Below are 18,606 nucleotides of genomic sequence, written 5' to 3' on the forward strand. Positions count from 1 at the left end.
CTCTAGAAGCTGCCTAGAATTTGCCTTGGCCTCCACAGCTGCCTCAGCTCCATTCTAAATGGACATCCCCTATTCTGAAGGATCCTCTAGTCTTGGACTCTCCCACCATTGGTAACATCCTTTCCACATCGTATTCCACCTTTTCCTTCATGACTTTTTTAATTGCCTTTTGTTGGTTTGTAAAAGCTTCCCAATCCTTTAACTTCACACTATTTTCTGCTCTATTATATGACCTCTCTTTAGCTTGTATGTTGGCTTTGACTTCTCTTGTCAGCCGTGTTTGCATCATCCTGCCTTTAGAATATTTCTTCTTCTTTGGGATGTATCTATCCTGCACTCACTGGACTCCCGGACTATAGGAAACATCCTCTCCACAGCCACTCTATCTTGGCATTTCAATATTCAATAATTTTCAGTGAGATCCCTGTTCATACAAGCCCAGAGCCATCAAACACTCCTCATTTGTTAATCCTTTCATTCCCAGGATCACTCTCATGAACCTTCTCTGGACCCTCTATAATGCTTGCTGCTTTTTTTTTTCAGATAAGGGATCCAAAACTGCTCTCAATACTCCCAATGCAGTCTGACCAATTATTTATAAAGCCTTAGTATGACATCCTTGTCCTCTCAAAATGAATGCTAATATTGCATTTGCCTTCCACAGCACCAACCCAACTTACAATCTAACCTATAGTGAATCCTGCACAATCACTCCCAAGTCTCCTTGCACCTCGGATTTTTGAATTTTCTCTTCTTTTAGAAAATAGACTACACCTTTAATCCTGCCAAAATCATGGCCATACACTTCTCAACACTATATTCCATCTGCCATTTCTTTGCCCATATTCCCGATCCCAGTCCTTCTGCAGATTCCCTGCTTCCTCAGCACTACCTGCCTCTCCACCTATCTTCATACAGCCACAAAGTCATTGATTCTGACGTCCAAATTTTTGACCTATAACTTGAAAAGAAGCAGACCCAACCAAAAAAGGCATTTTCTTCGCATTCTTTGTCTCTTGGCAGTCAGCCAGTCTTCTGTCCCTGCTAATATCTTTCCTTTAATATGGACTCTTGTTAAGCAGCCTCATGTGTGGCACCTTGTCAAAGGGCCATGTCAACAACATCCACTGATTTCTCTTTGTCTGTTTTCCCCTTTGATTTTGTGGAGTCCAGCATGCAAAATGGTTGGTTGTAAAATCTCCACTTCAAGAACATTCAGAGGTTATTCTGTACTTTGACATAACATATGGCATTATATATACACTCAATGGCCACTTTACAGGAGTGGAAACCAGGGTGTCCTCTCCTGCTGGAGCCCATCCACTTCAAAGTTCAAAGTGTTGTGCATTCAGAGATGTTCTTCTGCACACCCGTGTTGGTTATTCGAGTTACTGTCAGCTTGAACCAGTCTGACCGTTGTCCTCTGACCTCGCTCGTTAACATAGAGAATTTGCCCACAGAACTGCCGCTCACTGGATGACTTTTTTGTTTTGTTTTTTGCACCATTCTCTGTATGCTCCAGCGACGGTTGTTCGTGAAAATCCCAGGAGATCAGTAGTTTCTGAGATACTCAAACCAACAATCATTCCACAGTCAAAGTCACTGGGATCATATTTCTTCCCCATCTGATGTTTGGTCTGGACAGCAATTGAACCCCTCGATCATATCTGCATGTTTTTATGCATTGTGTTACTGTCACAGGATTGGCTGATTCGATGTTTGCATTAACGAGCAGGTTTACCTAATAAAGTGGCCACTGATGTGTGGACTTGAATTGGTTGGTGAAAGATGAAGTGCCATGCCCAAGATTTGCTTTCATTTATTTGTTTATTTTATCTGTTCCATTCAAGAAAATTGCAGAGGTTGAGTGAAAATATAAAATTTGTGTATCAATTAATTTAGTAGACTTGTATTGCCAGGTCAAGTAATTGCCATTATTTTCTCACCCAAGAATTTTTGCATCTTGCTTCCACTTTATTTTTAATCTTATTTTGAAAGATACACTCAGTAAACAGCAAACATCTTGTGATTTTTAAAGTTTTAAAGACATAGCCTGCTTAACAAATATGATGGGGATTTTCTTTGTGCATTTCCCTGTATTGCTGATAAAAATGTTGAAATTAAACTTAATAATTTTCCCAACTTAATGTTTCAGACCCCACAATGGTGATGGACATGATGAAAGGCAATGTTACAAATGTACTTCCGATGATTCTCATCGGCGGCTGGATCAACTGGACATTCTCCGGTTTTGTCACAAGTGAGTAATGCCCTGGACAAAGTGCGAGCGAAACAATTGTTCTCATCTTAAATGAGCATTTGTACTCTCAAAGTGAGGTTGAGAAAACCAAAGCTATAATTTTTATTCTCTTGGTACCATTCCGTTATTTATTCCAGCATCGTCTTCAATTAATTCATCCTCGTTTCCTATTCAAAGTCAAATTATTTTAATCACCATCTTCCTCAGTTCTTCTTTACATCCACAGTTACAACAACTCTGAATTTCATATTTTTAAAACTTTTTCTAACATATTGCCATTTTTTTTAAAAAAACGCTACCTGCTTCACTTATGTACTAAATGCTACTCATCCCATCACCTCTATCCAAATTTACGTGCATTTTCTCTCACTTTTCTCTGATGTATTACCATCCTGTTTAGTGCTGTACAGGTAGTCCAAATATCTAATGTATGTTTAGTAAATTGAAGTTAAAATTATTTTACTAACACTATTTATTTTTCCTTTTAGCAAAGGTTCCATTTCCTCTGACATTACGTTTTAAGCCCATGTTACAGCAGGGAATCGAGCTGCTGTCACTGGACGCTTCTTGGTATGTTGAAAAGTACACACTACAGATATGATGTGCCAAAAGCAAGTTTTGGTTTTAGTTTTTCACTAAACCAAACTACCGTGCATTGCAGTTAATCGTGGCCAGCACTTATTTGGGACATCTCTTAAAGAACAAAAACTAATTGAGAAAATAGCCAGGATTACTTTTGTTTATTTGGAGCACTATGCCACTAAATTGACACAGGAGACTTGCTGAAACTTCTAACCAGTGTCAGTTGTGTGGACGTTAACACTGCACCATACTTGGAGCAAGTAGTTTTTAAATAGTTTTAGTTGTGTGTGTTTGTGTTCAAAAAGCACTTTTTTTTTGTCACTGATAGTTGGTGAGAAATGAGCAGTAAGGCAATTTTGAACTCTTTTACCTACTGCGGTTTCGAGCATTCAAGCTTGGAGATGCCAAAAATGGCCAGAATGAAAATGAAACATTTCACACTTTAAGTTAGGAATTTGAAGGTATCAACAATCATCTTGAATGTTGCAATGAAAATGAAGATTTGAAGAATGCAAATGTTGGAATTAATTGTATGAAGGTAGTCCTTTATTTGCACTGTGTCTACGCTGATATTGTTCATTTACAGCCAATCAAAAGAACACGGCAATGTATACTGGATGAACTGTTATGTCAATAACTATTATGAACTATAATTTTATAGTACAATAATGTATTAGTGTTTTTATTCTGTATTTCATTTAAATACATAATTTGTTAGTCAGTTAAACGGTAGTTTTTTTTCAATAGGTTCAAAGGTACATTTAATGTCAGAGAAATGCATAGAATATGCATCCTGAAATTCTTTTTCTTTGCAAACATCCACAAAAACAGAGGAGTGCCCCAAAGAATGAATGACAGTTAAACATTAGAACCCCAAAGCACCCTCCCTCAAGCAACAAGGCAACAAGGCAATGACCCGCCCCCCCCACCAGCAAAAAAAGTATCGGCACCCTCCACTGAGCAATCAAGCATGCAGCAAAGCATCAATAAAGACACAGACTTGCAGTACCCCAAAGACTAGTCTACACCTGGTAATTTGACATACCACAGCCTCTCCCTAATAAAGGAAAAAGAGTTGTTCCCGTTTCACAGCGAGAGGGGAGACACAACAACTCGCTGAAGTACCTGGTAAGGCTCTGAAAACTTGTGCCAACCAACTAGCGGGAGTATTCAAGGACATTTTCAACCTCTCACTGCTACGGGCAGAAATTCCCACTTGCTTCAAAAAGGCAACAATTTTACCAGTGCCTTAGAAGAATAATGTGGGCTGCCTTAATGACTATCGCCCGGTAGCACTCACATCGACAGTGATGAAATGCTTTGAGAGATTGGTCATGACCAGACTGAACTCCTGCCTCAGCAGGGACCTGGACCCATTGCAATTTGCCTATCACCACAATAGGTCAATGGCCTATTCTCCTGATTGAGAAGTTGCAGAACCTGGGCCTCTGTACCTCCCTCTGCAGTTGGATCCTCAGCTTCCTAACCAGAAGACCACAATCAATGCAGATTGGTGATAACATATCCTCCTCCCTGACCATCAACATTGGTGCACCTCAGGGGTGTGTGCTTAGGCCACTGCTCTGCTCTCTATATACACATGACTGTGTGGCTAGGCATAGCTCAAATACCATCTATAAATTTGCTGACAATACAACCATTGTTGGTAGAATCTCAGGTGGTGATGAGTGGGCATACAGGTGGAAGATTTGGCAACTAGTGAAATGGTGCCACAGCAACAACCTGGCACTCAACATCAGTAAGATGAAAGAGCTGATTGTGGACTTCAGGAAGGGTAAGACAAAGGAAAACATATCAATCCTTAGAGGGATCAGAAGTGGAGAGAGTGAGCAGCTTCAAGTTTCTCGGTGTCAAGATCTCTGAGGATGTAATCTGGTCCCAACATATCAGTGTAGTTAAAAGAAGGCAAAACTGCAGCTATACTTTTTTTTTTAGGAGTTTGAAGAGATTTGGCATGTCAACAAATACACTCAAAAACTTCTATAGTTGTACCGTGGAGAGTATTCTGACAGGCTGCATCACTGTCTGGTATGGAGGGTCTACTGCACAGGACTGAAAGAAGCTGCAGAAGGTTGTAAATCTAGTCAGCTCCATCTTGGGTACTAGCCTACGTAGTACCCAGGATATCTTCAGGGAGCGGTGTCTCAGAAAGGCAGTGTCCATTATTAAGTACCTCCAGCACCCAGGGCATGCCCTTTTCTCACTGTTACCATCAGGTAGGAGATACAGAAGCCTGAAGGCACACACTCAGTGATTCAGGAACAGCTTCTTCCCCTCTGCCAACCGATTCCTAAATGGACATTAAATCTTTAGACACTACCTCACCTTTTTTTTAACGTACAGTATTTGCTTTTGCACATTCTTTTAATCTATTCAATATACGCTCAATATGAACTGCTTGTGTTAAATAGCCTTAGCTTGTTGTCCACTATCCTTCTGGCATACTTTTAAAAATGCTTTACAAAAACAATGAAATGGAACAATTTGAGTTAATCTAATTATCCAATAATACATTGTATGTTGAATGATTTAATTTTAATAATCTATGGGCTTTGACCCTCATATCCATTTCCATATTTATTGTTCATGTAAACCTTTTTCCTTGAATCAAGGGTTTTACAGCATTAGAAGTGGTATTTTTAAGAAGGCAGGGAATTGTGATTTTTTGGAAGGCTTTTAGAACTTGTGAGACGGCCTGCTTAAAAATAAATAAATAAATAAAAATTGAGTAAAGATCTGCAGTGAATGCTCCCTTCAGTGGATGGGATTTATCCATGGGGAACATGAATCTGTTCACTGCTGCATTAATCTTCCATTAAAGTAGGACAGGAATAAACAAAGGCTAAGCCAGCATCATATAACTCATGAAACTCTAATCTACTGAAAATTCAATAGGGCTATTGAGTTTTAAATGGAAGCTATTTCAATCATTTGAAATTAAATTTAAATTCTCATGGGTTTATATAAGGATTCCTAAATTTGTCTCTTCAATCTTACATTTTTTTCTTCCTGCCTTTCCTCTGGAGTCCTTGTTTCCTTTGGCTAAGTGAAAAGCATTTCATGATTTCAAGTGTCTTATGAATGAGACTTTCAAAGAGGCAGATGTAAAAGATCCATGGCACTATTTTTGAAAACTCCACATAACCAAAGCAATATTCATCTCACTGAACATTGCTAAAATTTAGCTTATTCTGCCTCTGTCACTCTGTGTGAGCTTGCTATGTACAAATTAACAGTTACGTTTCCTTAATTATGAGAGTAACCCCTCTTGTAAAATGCTGTGTCGTCACCATTAAAGACATTATATGAAGGTTATTTTTCTTCTTGGTAAAGGCTAAATATAGTTGGAGTATAGGTTATCAAGCACACAGCACAATTAGAATAGAGTGCTCTCTTAGTGCATCGGTTTATGCAAGGCTGAATGGATTCCGACTCAAGAGTGATAGAGAAATTTAATAGAGATGAGAAAAAATGGGAAAACATGAATCATCCATTTCATTTTTGGTCTATTTGATCAGTTCTCCCTTGATGGAGCTTACCAGTAAGATGCATGACAGATGTGCTTTGATACTGGAACATCTTGCATCTTGACTGGAGGGCATGTCTGGTTTATCATTATGTAGACAAAGTTGATAGTGCAGTAATGTTACCACATTTACATTTATTTTTCCATTTTTTTCAAGTTAATTTGTTTTTTCTTTTTTGTACTTAGGGTGAGCTCTGCATCTTGGTACTTTTTGAATGTGTTTGGACTGAGAAGCATGTATTCTCTACTCCTGGGACAAGATAATGGTAATCAGTAACTTGAGCATGTATACACTATGTCTTGATGAATATCATATATGGCACAAATGGAATGTGTATAAAATTGTGTCAATGGATTGATTTAGCAGGCTGGATGTATGGTAGGATAGATTTTCTTTTTGGGATAGAAGATTACATTTTGAATTTTCACCAGAAAATGAGCTCCTCAAGCTTCTATAGCCAGGAAGATCTTTTTCCTATCTGCATGTATTTTGCCTCCCTTCTAACTAGTGTAAGAATTTTTTTTAAAAAGTAAATATTGGCCCAGAATTTAATTTGGAACTTCAAGTCACACAGCAGCAGCAAGATGTTAGTGTGGACAAATGAGGTAATTCATCCTACTTGCCCTTCTTACAAAGCATCTTACTATTCTTGTGGTTAGTGGTGCTCATTGCTAAACATTTTGAGAGAATATGAAAATTATGGGTTAAGGTACCTTGGAATCTAAAGATACAGTATTCCATTTTATCAACATACAAAACATTTTAACATCTTATAGACTGTATTGACTAAAGCCATACAACATTTAGTACTTTGTGTTAACTAGCACAATCAAGCCAGAATAAAATTAAATACAATTCTACTTTTCAGACTTGATTATGACCTATTTATTTCTAATCGAGATTGAATTTTCAAGTGTTTGAGTTGAATTGGGCACGTTGAATATCATTAAAGACCTTTGAGTTAGACTGCATTTGTAATGAGCTGGTATTATGGGTTCTGTTTTCAGGATGAAGAAAAGAGAAAGTAACTTAGTTTTGCAGTTGTATTAATAATGTTCACTTGGTATATATGAATATAATCTTTCAAAAACAAAGTTCATATTCAGAAGGCACCCTAGTACTGTAATGTGGTTCAGAGGAAATGCAGAGGTAAGGCTTTAGCACATCTTTATTACCATGTTGGTATTAAAGATCTGCTCAAAATGAAGCATGAAGAAGCCTTGTTCTCCCACTATCACCATCATGAACATTTCTCTTACCCTGATCTGTCTTAACAATCTTCCATTTTTGAATGGATGATGATGAGTAATTGCAAAAGCACCTTGCCTTCTTTTGTTATCCTATTTGTGCCCAAACCGCCAAACATCTCCTATTAACTATTAGGTTGTCACTGACTTCCTTAAAACAAAGTGAGTCAGTGACCTGTGGGAATAGATAAAATTTCAGAGGATGGAAAGAAAGAAAAAATGTACTTTTATAACCAGATACCAATCGGGATCACCTGAAATGACATTTCTCTGCTACAAGCTTTTTTTAAACGTGTTGAATAAATAATTTACAAATCCTGAAAACAAACATTGATATTTAGCTGCAAAAAAAAAGGAAAGTTGTTGCTGAATCAACCAGCAATAGTATCCTGCATTAGTAATTTTACACCAGACAGGAGGTAATGGGTTGGTGGCTACAATCTGATTGCAGCAAAACAAAAATTAATAAAATATTCAGTGAATCTTAGAACATAGATTTGTGCTTTGGAAAAGCTTGTGGAACTATTTTAAATCCTTGTAAATCATGAACATCATAAAGACAAGAATATGGGTTTTCTGTTTTTGTACTGGGTATAATTTAAGGATGTAGTGTGCTTATTATGAGAATTGCAATTTTATTTTCATAAAACTAATTACCTTTTATATTGGTTGCCATTCTTGTTATTGTAAAAATAAGTTAATTTTAATTTATGGAAGTGTCTTTATTCTGGGATTTATTGTGCATGAAAAGTAAACCATGTTAATGTGGAACTGAATACTATTCAAGAATGTTCCCTTTATGAAATGAAGCTGCTTATCTGAATAAAAGTTTTCCCTTTTATAAAATACTTTTTTCATGATTAGATCTGTTTCTTTCCTTACTTTGACATTTAATCCATTGTACTCAATACTCTGCCTCTTATTGTAGCTGCAGATCAGTCACGTATTATGCAAGAACAGATGACAGGTGCTGCAATGGCAATGCCTCCTGATACAAATAAAGCTTTCAAGGTTTGTTAGTTATACCATATAAATATAGAAGTATCCTGTTCTAGCCTTCTGGTATAACATTAGTTGTCTTGCACATTACAGCATTTTACAGTAAGCTCTAGTAGACACTTAATTTGGATAATAAAGTCAAAGTCAGCAGTAATTTTGTTCATGAAATTCATGGTATTTTGTAGATAAAAAAATGTTCTATAATTTTTATTCATAAAATGCAAAGCTTCATATTTAGGACGTTATAACTGTTTGGATTCATTTCTGTTTTTGAGTAGGGAATAAGGGGTTTGTTGCCAGATCTATACAAGTGAATATTAGAACTGAAGTCCTTGTTGAGAGAGTGTATATAGAGTATATTCACTTGTTTGCTTGTTACATACACCTGTTAGGGTGCATTCTCCAGATACCTTATAAGGTAACCGTAGCCTTCAGCCAGGAGCAGATGTCATCAGGTGGTTCCCAACCTTCACCGAGTGTTTCGACCCTTAACCACGACATTCTCCAGTTGCTGGGCCGGCAGTGGTGGCCAAATCACTGCCCATCTGCTCCTGGCTTCCGGCTCCCCTCCTCTCGCCTACTCCAAATCCAAAAGAGGCTCATTCTGCCTCTTCCTCCAACCTATGAGCTGCCTGTTTTTTGCTCCTTCTGTCCAGGCCCGGAGCTGACAACAACCGCCATGCTGATTCGGCTGGGAAACCTCTGCAGCCGATCTCCACAGGGAAAAACCATGCCTGCCGTTCCTTGTCTTTGCATTCCTGCGCTAAGGGCTGGTACTTCAAGGCCTTTCTCTCGTGGGCCTCTTCCCATCCCTCCTCCCACGGCACAGTCAGCTCAACCAGAATTATCTTCCTGTCTTCAGTTGACCACAGTACAATGTTCGGGCGTAGGGTTGTGTGCACCACATCCGAGAACTGCAGCTTCCTTCCCACATCGACCCTCATTTCCCAGGACCTGGCCGTTAGCAGTAGATTGGGCTTTGGTTGTTTGGTTACGAAAGGCCTGGCTCCCTCTTTGATGAAGGTGATGGCCTTCCTCAAATCTGTGCCAGCCGTTCCTCTTCTTGCATCTCTCCCACTCTAGTGTGTCAGCAAGAGCCAGAAGCACCTTATCATGGCGCCACCTATACCGTCCTTGAGTTAGAGCTGTTTTACACCCAGGCAGTATCTGAGCCAGTGTCCCCTTTTGACCACAGAGCTTACAGTTCGGGTCCTCTCTCATCCCCCATGTGTACAGATGTAATAGTGAAGGAAGGGTGTCATACACGGATCGCATGAGGAAGGAAATACGGAAGGGCACCAGTCTCCATAACTCTGCCCATGAGATCTTGCGCTCAGGTGATCCCATTTTGTCCAGGCACCCTGGGACCCTTGTTCCACTGCCTTTGAAATGCGCTTCTCTTCCTCACGGGTCTGTACTTATGCCTGTACCATGTCTCGCCTGTTCCTTATGCTTGTGTTTCCCCACTGCTGGAAGTGAACTGAGCCGAGGCCTTGCCGCCCGACACAGGGGTTACCGATGATATCTGGCAGCTTCAGAGAACACGCTGGCTGCCCAAAATGTCCCAAAATGTTCCGCTGTAGTGACTCTAATTTGTCATAATCTGCTGAGGGAAAAATGGAATTTAAAAATTGGAACTTCTCTGGGAATTGTTAGGGTCATGCGAGGGAATACTTAAATAGGAGATTGTAAAGGCAAAGATTTTAGCCCTTTTTTATAACTAGAACATTATGACTGTGAAAATCCTCTAAGTGCAATTGATAATTGGAAACAAAGTTATTAACTTCAAGTTCCAATCCATCACACGGTGCCATTTTGTTCAGCGACACACACACAAAATGTGGAGGAAGTCTGCAGGTCAGCAGCATCTAAGGAGAGGAATAAACAGTTGATGTTTTGGGTCAAGATCCTTCATTCGGACTGGCTAGGAAAGGGTGGAAAGCAAGAATAAGAAGATAAGTGGTGGTGGGGGGGGGGGGGAGTACAAGCTGCCAGGTGATAAGTGAAGCTAAGTGAGGAGGAAAGGCAAATGGATGGGGGGGGGGGAATGAATTGAGAAGCTGGTAGGTGATGAGTGAAAAAAGTAAAGGGCTAAAAATAGAAGTAATCTGATAAGAGAGTGAACCATGAGAGAAGGGGACAGAGAGAGGTGATTGATAGGTGGGGAGAAGAGAAAGAGGCAAGAGGGGATCCAGAATGGGGAGTGAAAAAGATGAGGGGGAGAAATTACTGGAAGTTAGAGAAATTGATGTTCATGCCATAAGGCTGGAGGCTACCCAGACGGAATATGAGGTTTTGCTCCAACCTGAGAGTGGCCTCCATTGTGGCAAGAAAGGAGGATATTCTGCTCTACTTTGTCTATTCAGACTGAGGTATAGCTATCCAGCACTTGCATGGTCCATCTGGCATTGAACTCAAATATTTTTAAACGTAATGACTAACTTCCACCATCTCAGTGGTTCCTAAATTTCCTTCACTACTTGTCGTTAACCTTTGTTTTTAACTTTTTGCAAAAGGTGGCGGCTATTCCTAACTTCTGTTTCTTTTCAATTCTATATGCCTCAGCCTGCATTACCAGTAAACCAACCCAGTTTCCTCATGGTTAACATTTTCTGGCCATGGTCTGATCAATGCAAAGATACTTGATCTTGGCTCTGTCCCATAAGAGAATCTGTTCAGCCACAAAGTTCCCGATTCTGAGGTTCCTAATACTGATTAAGGTCCGAATCATTTCTGCTGAAGATCTATGCAGAGATAAATGACAACAAGGTTGTAGTGAATTATAATATCCTCCATTTTCAAGCACCTTATCAGCACTGATTAATATGAATTTGTATGAAAAATGGCCTAATGATATACTAGGAATTTAGTAGTATGCTTAAGAGTAGGATTAAAATAGAAGGGGGAGTAATAGGTTAAAATAGAAGGGGGAGTAATGGGAATAAGTTATCTATTTAGTAGTTCAAAACTGAAAGGTAGAAAAAATATACCTTTTCTTGGTTTTGTATTTTTATTCTAAAGGCTGAATGGGAAGCATTGGAAATCCTGGATCATCAGTGGGCCTTGGAGGAAGTGGAAGAAGAACTTATGGCCAAGGATCTCAATTTTGAAGGAATGTTCAACAAGGAAATAGACACATCAATGTTTTAAGGCACCTTAACCAGGGACCCCAGATTAAACTTCTACCATAACTTGGTTTGTAGTAAGACAGATATTTCTCCTTGTCTTAAAAATTCACTTGAAAGCATTAGAAATGTCTGGTAAAGCTGCAAGTTACACAAACCACTAATGTGAGATTTTACTGTGAATTTGAAAGCCATCAGTGTAAAGATACTAGACAAGAATAGATTGTATATTTTCTTGCAATATGTCAGGAATTGTCTCTCTCTGTTCATTCATAAAAGTAAAAGTTACGTAGAAGTGCAAGGTGTCTATGACCAAATGTATTGGATTACTTTTTTGTTAAAAGAATTATGGGGGGAAAATAAAAATTACTATTCTCATGTGGATAAGGGTGGTTCTTTGGGTAATTGAAGCATTTTATTTTGCAGTTCTTGTAGGTCAGAATTAAATGCACTATACTTAATGTTCATCTTGTGACTAAGTACTGGCATTTCATCATTTTTTTCCATATTATCACCCAGGAACTGGGTAGCCTTCAACCTAATGGCATGAACATCAATTTCTTGAACTTCTGATAATTCCCCCCCCCCGCCCCTTACCATTCTCCATTTCCCATTTCCTTCTCTTACCTCACTCTGTTGCTTCTCCCCTCCCTTTCCTCCATGGCCTTCTGTTCTCTCCTATCAGATTCCCCCTTCTCCAACCCTTTATCTCTTTCACCAATTGACTTAGCCCTCAGCTCCTTACTTCACCCCTCCCCCTCTCCCGGTTCCACCCATCACCTACTACCTTGTACTACTACCTTCCGTCCTCCTCTCTCTCCCCCCCCCCGCCCCCCACCATCTTCTTACACTGACCTGTCACCTTTTTTTCTCCAGTCCTGATGAAGGGTCTCAGCCAGAAATGTCAACTGTTTACTCTTTTCCATAGATTCTGCCTGGACTGCTGTGTGTGTGTGTGTGTTGTCCCAACATCTTCAGTTTCAGTTTTTCTTCTGTTCCGGAAAATTAGTCATTCCCTTTTGACATACATACTGGTAGTCTTCTGTTGGCTATTTTATGTCCTGCCAAAAAGAAAACAAGATTAATATATTTAAAGTTTTCAACATGAAATATTGTCAGTGCTCAGATCCTTCTGAGTAAACTGCAGAAATTGAAATAAACGCCAACTAAGAATCTGAAACAGAAGTCAAAGCTACACATGCATTTTCATTACCTCCACTGCAATCATTCAACACTTTGATTTTTCTGTTCCTGTAATGTTGTGTTTTATAGTTAAAGATCAGCACACAGTTAATCTCAAAATGGTAGTGTGAATGGGGAATATTGAGCTGGTTTGATATTACTTTTTTTTCTGGGTTTTGAAGTATAACCTTCAGTGTTTTGAAATACTATTTCAGGTTGACTGATTTTAAAATGTATATTTCTTCTGACACACAAAAATACCCATTTGTGCAAGATCAAGTAAAAAGGAAACTGATTACCCCTATCCCTCACATTTCTATCTGTGTAGTTTAGCTGATGCAGTTAAGTCCTTATTCAGCAAAATGTACTTTTCTAATTACCATCCATCAATCCTGATCGACGTGGGCATTTGGCACTGATGGACATGGATAAATGTTTGGTGCACATCATGACTTAACAAAGCACCTTTAAAGTTTACAAGTGAAGATTTGGTTTTTGCCAAGGAATTGTATATCAACAATTCAGAAAAACAAAAGCAAAATGAACGATTTGTTTTTTTTAACCTTTTTTTTTTACTCAACTTAAGGTTATTTTAAGTCTTTTTTCCCAAATGTGCAATGCATTTGAAATTGCCTAGGAGTAACACTTCGTGCCCTATCTATTTATCAAAGCATAAGTTTTTCTGAATCATATTGAAGTGTTCCACTTGTTTCCCAGGCTAATTTTGCATACGCATTCAACATTCTTGTAAAGTTTAATTGTTAATTTGTACCTGGTCTGCTCCCTGATGGAAATTTTGGTATGCCTCAGATAAAACCATCCAATAAATGGATGTTTGTGCATCTGCATTCAAAGGTTCAAAGGTCCAATTTAATGTCAGAGAAATGTATACAATATAGATCCTGAAATGCATTTTCTTCACAAACATCCATGAGAACAGAAGTGCCCCAAAGAATGAACGACAGTTAAACATAAGAACCCTGAGATTCCCCACCCCCCCCAGCTCCCCTCCCTTCTGCACATAAGCGGCAGCAAGCAACAGTTTCTGATGTTAGTCGCAGATGTTGCCCATACTTTACCGTGTTTTTTTTTGTTCTTGGTTCCTTTCTTGATGAAACTGGCTTACAGTTTTATGGCTTTTGAAGTGCACTTGGTGGCCCTTCACTTTTATTTAAAAGCTCAAATTTGACAACTGCTTAACAACTTCAGAGTTGGAGCCCAGTCCGTTTGCTGTTCATTTCCATCTCCTTCCAGACCACTGGAAAGATATTGGAAATCATGCCTCTGCACATCCCATCTACATCTGAATTTTGACTCTGTGCTGTACCTGACTGCACTCTTAACACAAGCCACTGGAGCAAGCAGTGTTGTTTGGTGTGGACTTGTTAGACTGAACAGGTTCTTCTGAGACATCATGAAACATGAATGTCAACAGGCAGATATCTTTGTTTTGTTAACTATATTTGCAGTAGTGTATTAGCATTCCAATAACTTTCATTCAAGTGAAAGGTCATTAACTTGAAGTGTAAACTATTTGTGCCATAGGTATGGTTTCTTCTGTTGAATATTTCCAAAATTATTTTGTTTATTAACATTCCAGATCATCCTTTTATGTGTACTCAGTACAGATTTTGGAGAAATAGAGCATTTTTGGGAGGCCGTGTAATTTTATCACCGTTGTGTAATCATTGTGTAAGTAACTAGTTGTAAATAACTAGTTGTACCTTGTATAATTGCTGCATAAATTTTACTTCTACTTTGTCGCAAAACTTTAGATGAAAGTAGCAATATATTAGGTGTAACAAAAATTAACAAGCAACATGAAAAACATATAAATGTGTCCTTGAGGTTTTGAGAACAAAAGACTTTTAGTGAAATTGATTTTTACTGCTAGTGTTTTATGACTATTTCTTTAATAGTTTTAATATTCTGTTATATGTTAATTAGATTTTTAAAAACAAACAATTTAAAGGCTGTTACCTGGCATGGTATAATAATGATTTGTATGCTTTATAAATAACAGGAAAGGCATTTCTGACAATTATCTTTCTGTTGCAGAACCTTTTTACAAATTCAGAATTACTGACTTTCAAACACGGACAGTAAAAATGTGTGTGATTTGCAGCTAAATCTAAAAGCATCCCAAAAATTCTGGGGTTGAGGGGGAAATAGTTAAATGTATCTCTATTATATATTTAACAAAGTGCTTCTAGAAAACTTTTTGTATTATGATTCTTTGTTCTTTCGAATTCATGGTTTCATACATAACAAACATCTGACATCTAATTTTTGTGAGGTTAAGAAGATCCAATATTTACTCAAGTGGTATAAGAGTACTGCACAGGAGCAGGCCATTTGGCCCACAATGTTGTGCTGAACAAGCTAAAAAGCAAATCAAAAATACTCAATCACTAATCCCTCCTACCTACGCCATGTCCATAATCCCTCCATCTTCCTTACACACATGTGCCTATCCAAATGTCTCTTAAAAGCCTCTAGCACATGCCTTCTAAACCAGGCAGCATCCTAGTAAACCTGTTCTGCACCCTCTCCAAAGCCTCAACACAGTTTCGAGTATAAAGCTGCAACAAAACCTCCAAACCTTTGAACTCAATCCCTGGACTAATAAAAGCAAGCATTCCATAAGCCGCCTTAACCACCTTAATGGAACTGTGTGGCTGCTTTCAAGAAGCTATGAATTTGGATCTCTGCTCAGCAGCACTGTTAAGGATCTTGCTCTTAACAGTGTACTGTTTCCTTGTATTTGCTCTGTTGAGGTACAACAGCTCACATTTATCTGGGTTAAACACCATCTCCCATTTCTTAGCCCATGTCTGCAACTGATTTATATCACGCTGTATTCTTTGCCAGTCTTCTACACTATCCACAACTCCACCAATCTTGGTATCATCTGCAAATTTACTAACCCACTATCTACATTTTCATCCAGTCCTTTGTATATATTACTACAGCAGAGATCTCAGCACAGATCTCTGCAAAGCTCCACTAACTACGGACCCTCAGCTCGAATACGCCCCTTCAACCACTTCCCTCTCTCTTCTATGTGCAAGCCAGTTCGAAATCCAAACAGCCAATTCGCCACAGATTCCATGCATCTTAATCTTCTGGATTAGCCTCCTATGAGGGACTTTGAAAAATGCCTTACGAAAGTCTATGTAGACAATATCCACTGCCCTTCCCTCATCAATCTCTCTCATGACCTGCCATGTACAAATCCCTGCTGGCTCTCCCTAATTAGGCCAAGTGTTTCCAAATACTCAAATATCTATTATGTTTATGATATTGCATGAGTACTTACTACTAATATCATGTCTACCTTGTATAATTGCAGCATTAACCACAACAGAGTCAAGCAAATTCCATTTATATTTCCATTAGCCTCAGCTTTACCAGTCGTGGGTTTCTTTTTGGCTCCCTACCATAAATTATTTTGATTACAGCCCAGGGTGGTTGCTGGAAAGCATTTTAAGGTCACTGCCTTATATTCAGAATCAGAATCGGGTTTATTATCACCGGCATGTGATGTGAAATCTATTCTTAGTGAGAATTTAAGTCAATATCCCAAGTAAAATGGAGCTGATTGAAAAGTGGCTTCCAAATATTTTCCTTTTGCTATTTGACTAGATTATGAGCACCATATCCAAAAGTAAACTGCAATGATTTTTTTCACCCTACATAAGGACTAAACTTAGCAATATCTAAAATTGTGATCTTTAATCGACAGGCCATGTCCTTTCAGCTGCACATAAACTCCCTTGCTGACATCCCGCACTTTTAAATATTCACTCATATGTTTGGGAAACTATTTTCTTGCATCCAAATTAGGACACACCTTTCTCTTGGATCTATGTACATGTGCCCCATATTGAATGTGTATCATCACAATCTTTCATGCCTCAGTCGACTAATAATGTGATATGTCGTTCATCCAAGCTATAATGTTTAAAACAAATAATTCAGTATTGATGCGAATGTAATATCTGTTTGAACTTAAAATACATTTTTACTGCAAAGTAACAAGATGCATTTTGTATTTTTATTCTTAGTTTAATTTTATTTTTGTTGGGTTGAGGTGCTCCATTATCCTTTAGATATTGGGGAAGCATGTAAAGATAAAATTTCTAGGTTTAGATTGGGGTTGTAGAAATGTTTAAATGTTTTCTGTAACCAAACAATAAACATTTCCTTGAAATGTAAGTTACCCTGAAATATAACAAACAAATACAGAGAACCAGGACAACCATTCTCAATGCTTCAATGCTATCTCAGGTTTACAACGAAAAACTGCTTCCTTTCTCAAATTTATTTAGGCTAGTGATCATTTCATAGCAACTAGAAAGACTAATAAGTCCAAGGTTCATGCTGAATAGCAGTGCATCAGAGAGGCTGTTGTATCTAAGTGAAAGTCCACACATTGGGATAGAACGTAGAATAGTACAGCACAGTACAGGCCCTTCAGCCCACAAATGTTGTGCCAACCCCCAAACCCTGCCTCCCATATAAGCCCCCACCTTAAATTTCTCCATTTACCTGTCTAGTAGTCTCTTAAACTTCACTAGTGTATCTGCGTCCACCACTGACTCAGGCAGTGCATTCCACACACCAACCACACTCGAGTAAAGAACCTTCCTCTAATATCCCCCTTGAACCTCCCACCCCTTACCTTAAAGCTATGTCCTCTTGTATTGAGCAGTGGTGCCCAGGGGAAGAGGCGCTGGCTATCCACTCTATCTATTCCTCTTATTATCTTGTACACCTCTATCATGTCTCCTCTCACCCTCCTTCTCTCCAAAGAGTAAAGCCCTAGCTCCCTTCACCTCTGATCATAATGCATACTCTCTAAACCAGGCAGCATCCTGGTGAATCTGCTCTGTACCCTTTCCAATGCTTCCACGTCCATCTAGGTCTTTATGATTATCTGCATATGTGTAACTAAAGCATGTTTCAACTTGTTCTGTGCTGTTGTTAGGAATTGCTAGTGGTGTAATACCACTTCAGCTGGTATTGTTATTCTTCAAGTTACATTAACACACGTTTTCAAATTTTATTGATAAAATTGTGAAGCACTTCCGTTTTCGGGCCTCCAAAAGATAAATTATTTGAAAGCCATGAAAACCTACATGATTGAATGTCTACTAATATAACATGACTGATCGTGTGAAATTTTGAATTTTTCAGTGACTGGTTTACAACTGTTTTTATATCCACTATATTTAAAAGCAGCGCTCCCATATTTAATAACCCTATTCTCAGAAACTACCTGCATATTAATTTGTAGACAACCTTGCTCATTTTTGTATGAGATGTTCATTGTGTTTAATAAAGTTTTTTAATAATAATTATTAAGGTACTTGATTATTTATGATGGTCTTAAGGTAAGAAGTATGCAGATTTGGCATGGGACTGATGTATGGTTTCTGTACTTAGTTACCGGAATGTTTGACAGCCAAACTAAAGCTAGTAATATTTGTTTAAAAGGTTAAAAAAAAGATATTGTTGTCTCTGATTCTACAACACATTCATTTACTGAAAAAGTCTCATCAAATTTGGGGAGGTACCCATGTACTAGATGTGGTAATGGGAGAGCTAGATTAGATATCATTAATGCCTTCCTCATTTGATATAAATGACTTTTCATAGAA

General features: G+C 38.4%; 1 protein-coding gene across 1 annotated transcript in view; it reads left to right on the forward strand.

Moving 5' to 3' along the window:
* Positions 1 to 18,268, forward strand: part of emc3 (ER membrane protein complex subunit 3) — a 30,649-nt gene extending 12,381 nt beyond the window's left edge. Inside the window, exons 4-8 of the mRNA XM_063067565.1 lie at positions 2,156 to 2,260; positions 2,749 to 2,830; positions 6,576 to 6,655; positions 8,566 to 8,648; positions 11,658 to 18,268. Of these exons, the coding sequence (XP_062923635.1) occupies positions 2,156 to 2,260; positions 2,749 to 2,830; positions 6,576 to 6,655; positions 8,566 to 8,648; positions 11,658 to 11,786 (479 nt within the window). The 3' untranslated portion in view covers positions 11,787 to 18,268. The remainder of the gene's footprint in view (positions 1 to 2,155; positions 2,261 to 2,748; positions 2,831 to 6,575; positions 6,656 to 8,565; positions 8,649 to 11,657) is intronic.
* Positions 18,269 to 18,606: the final 338 nt, after the last annotated feature.

This window comes from Mobula hypostoma, chromosome 15 (genome assembly GCF_963921235.1).
Source record: "Mobula hypostoma chromosome 15, sMobHyp1.1, whole genome shotgun sequence".
NCBI lineage: Eukaryota > Metazoa > Chordata > Chondrichthyes > Myliobatiformes > Myliobatidae > Mobula > Mobula hypostoma.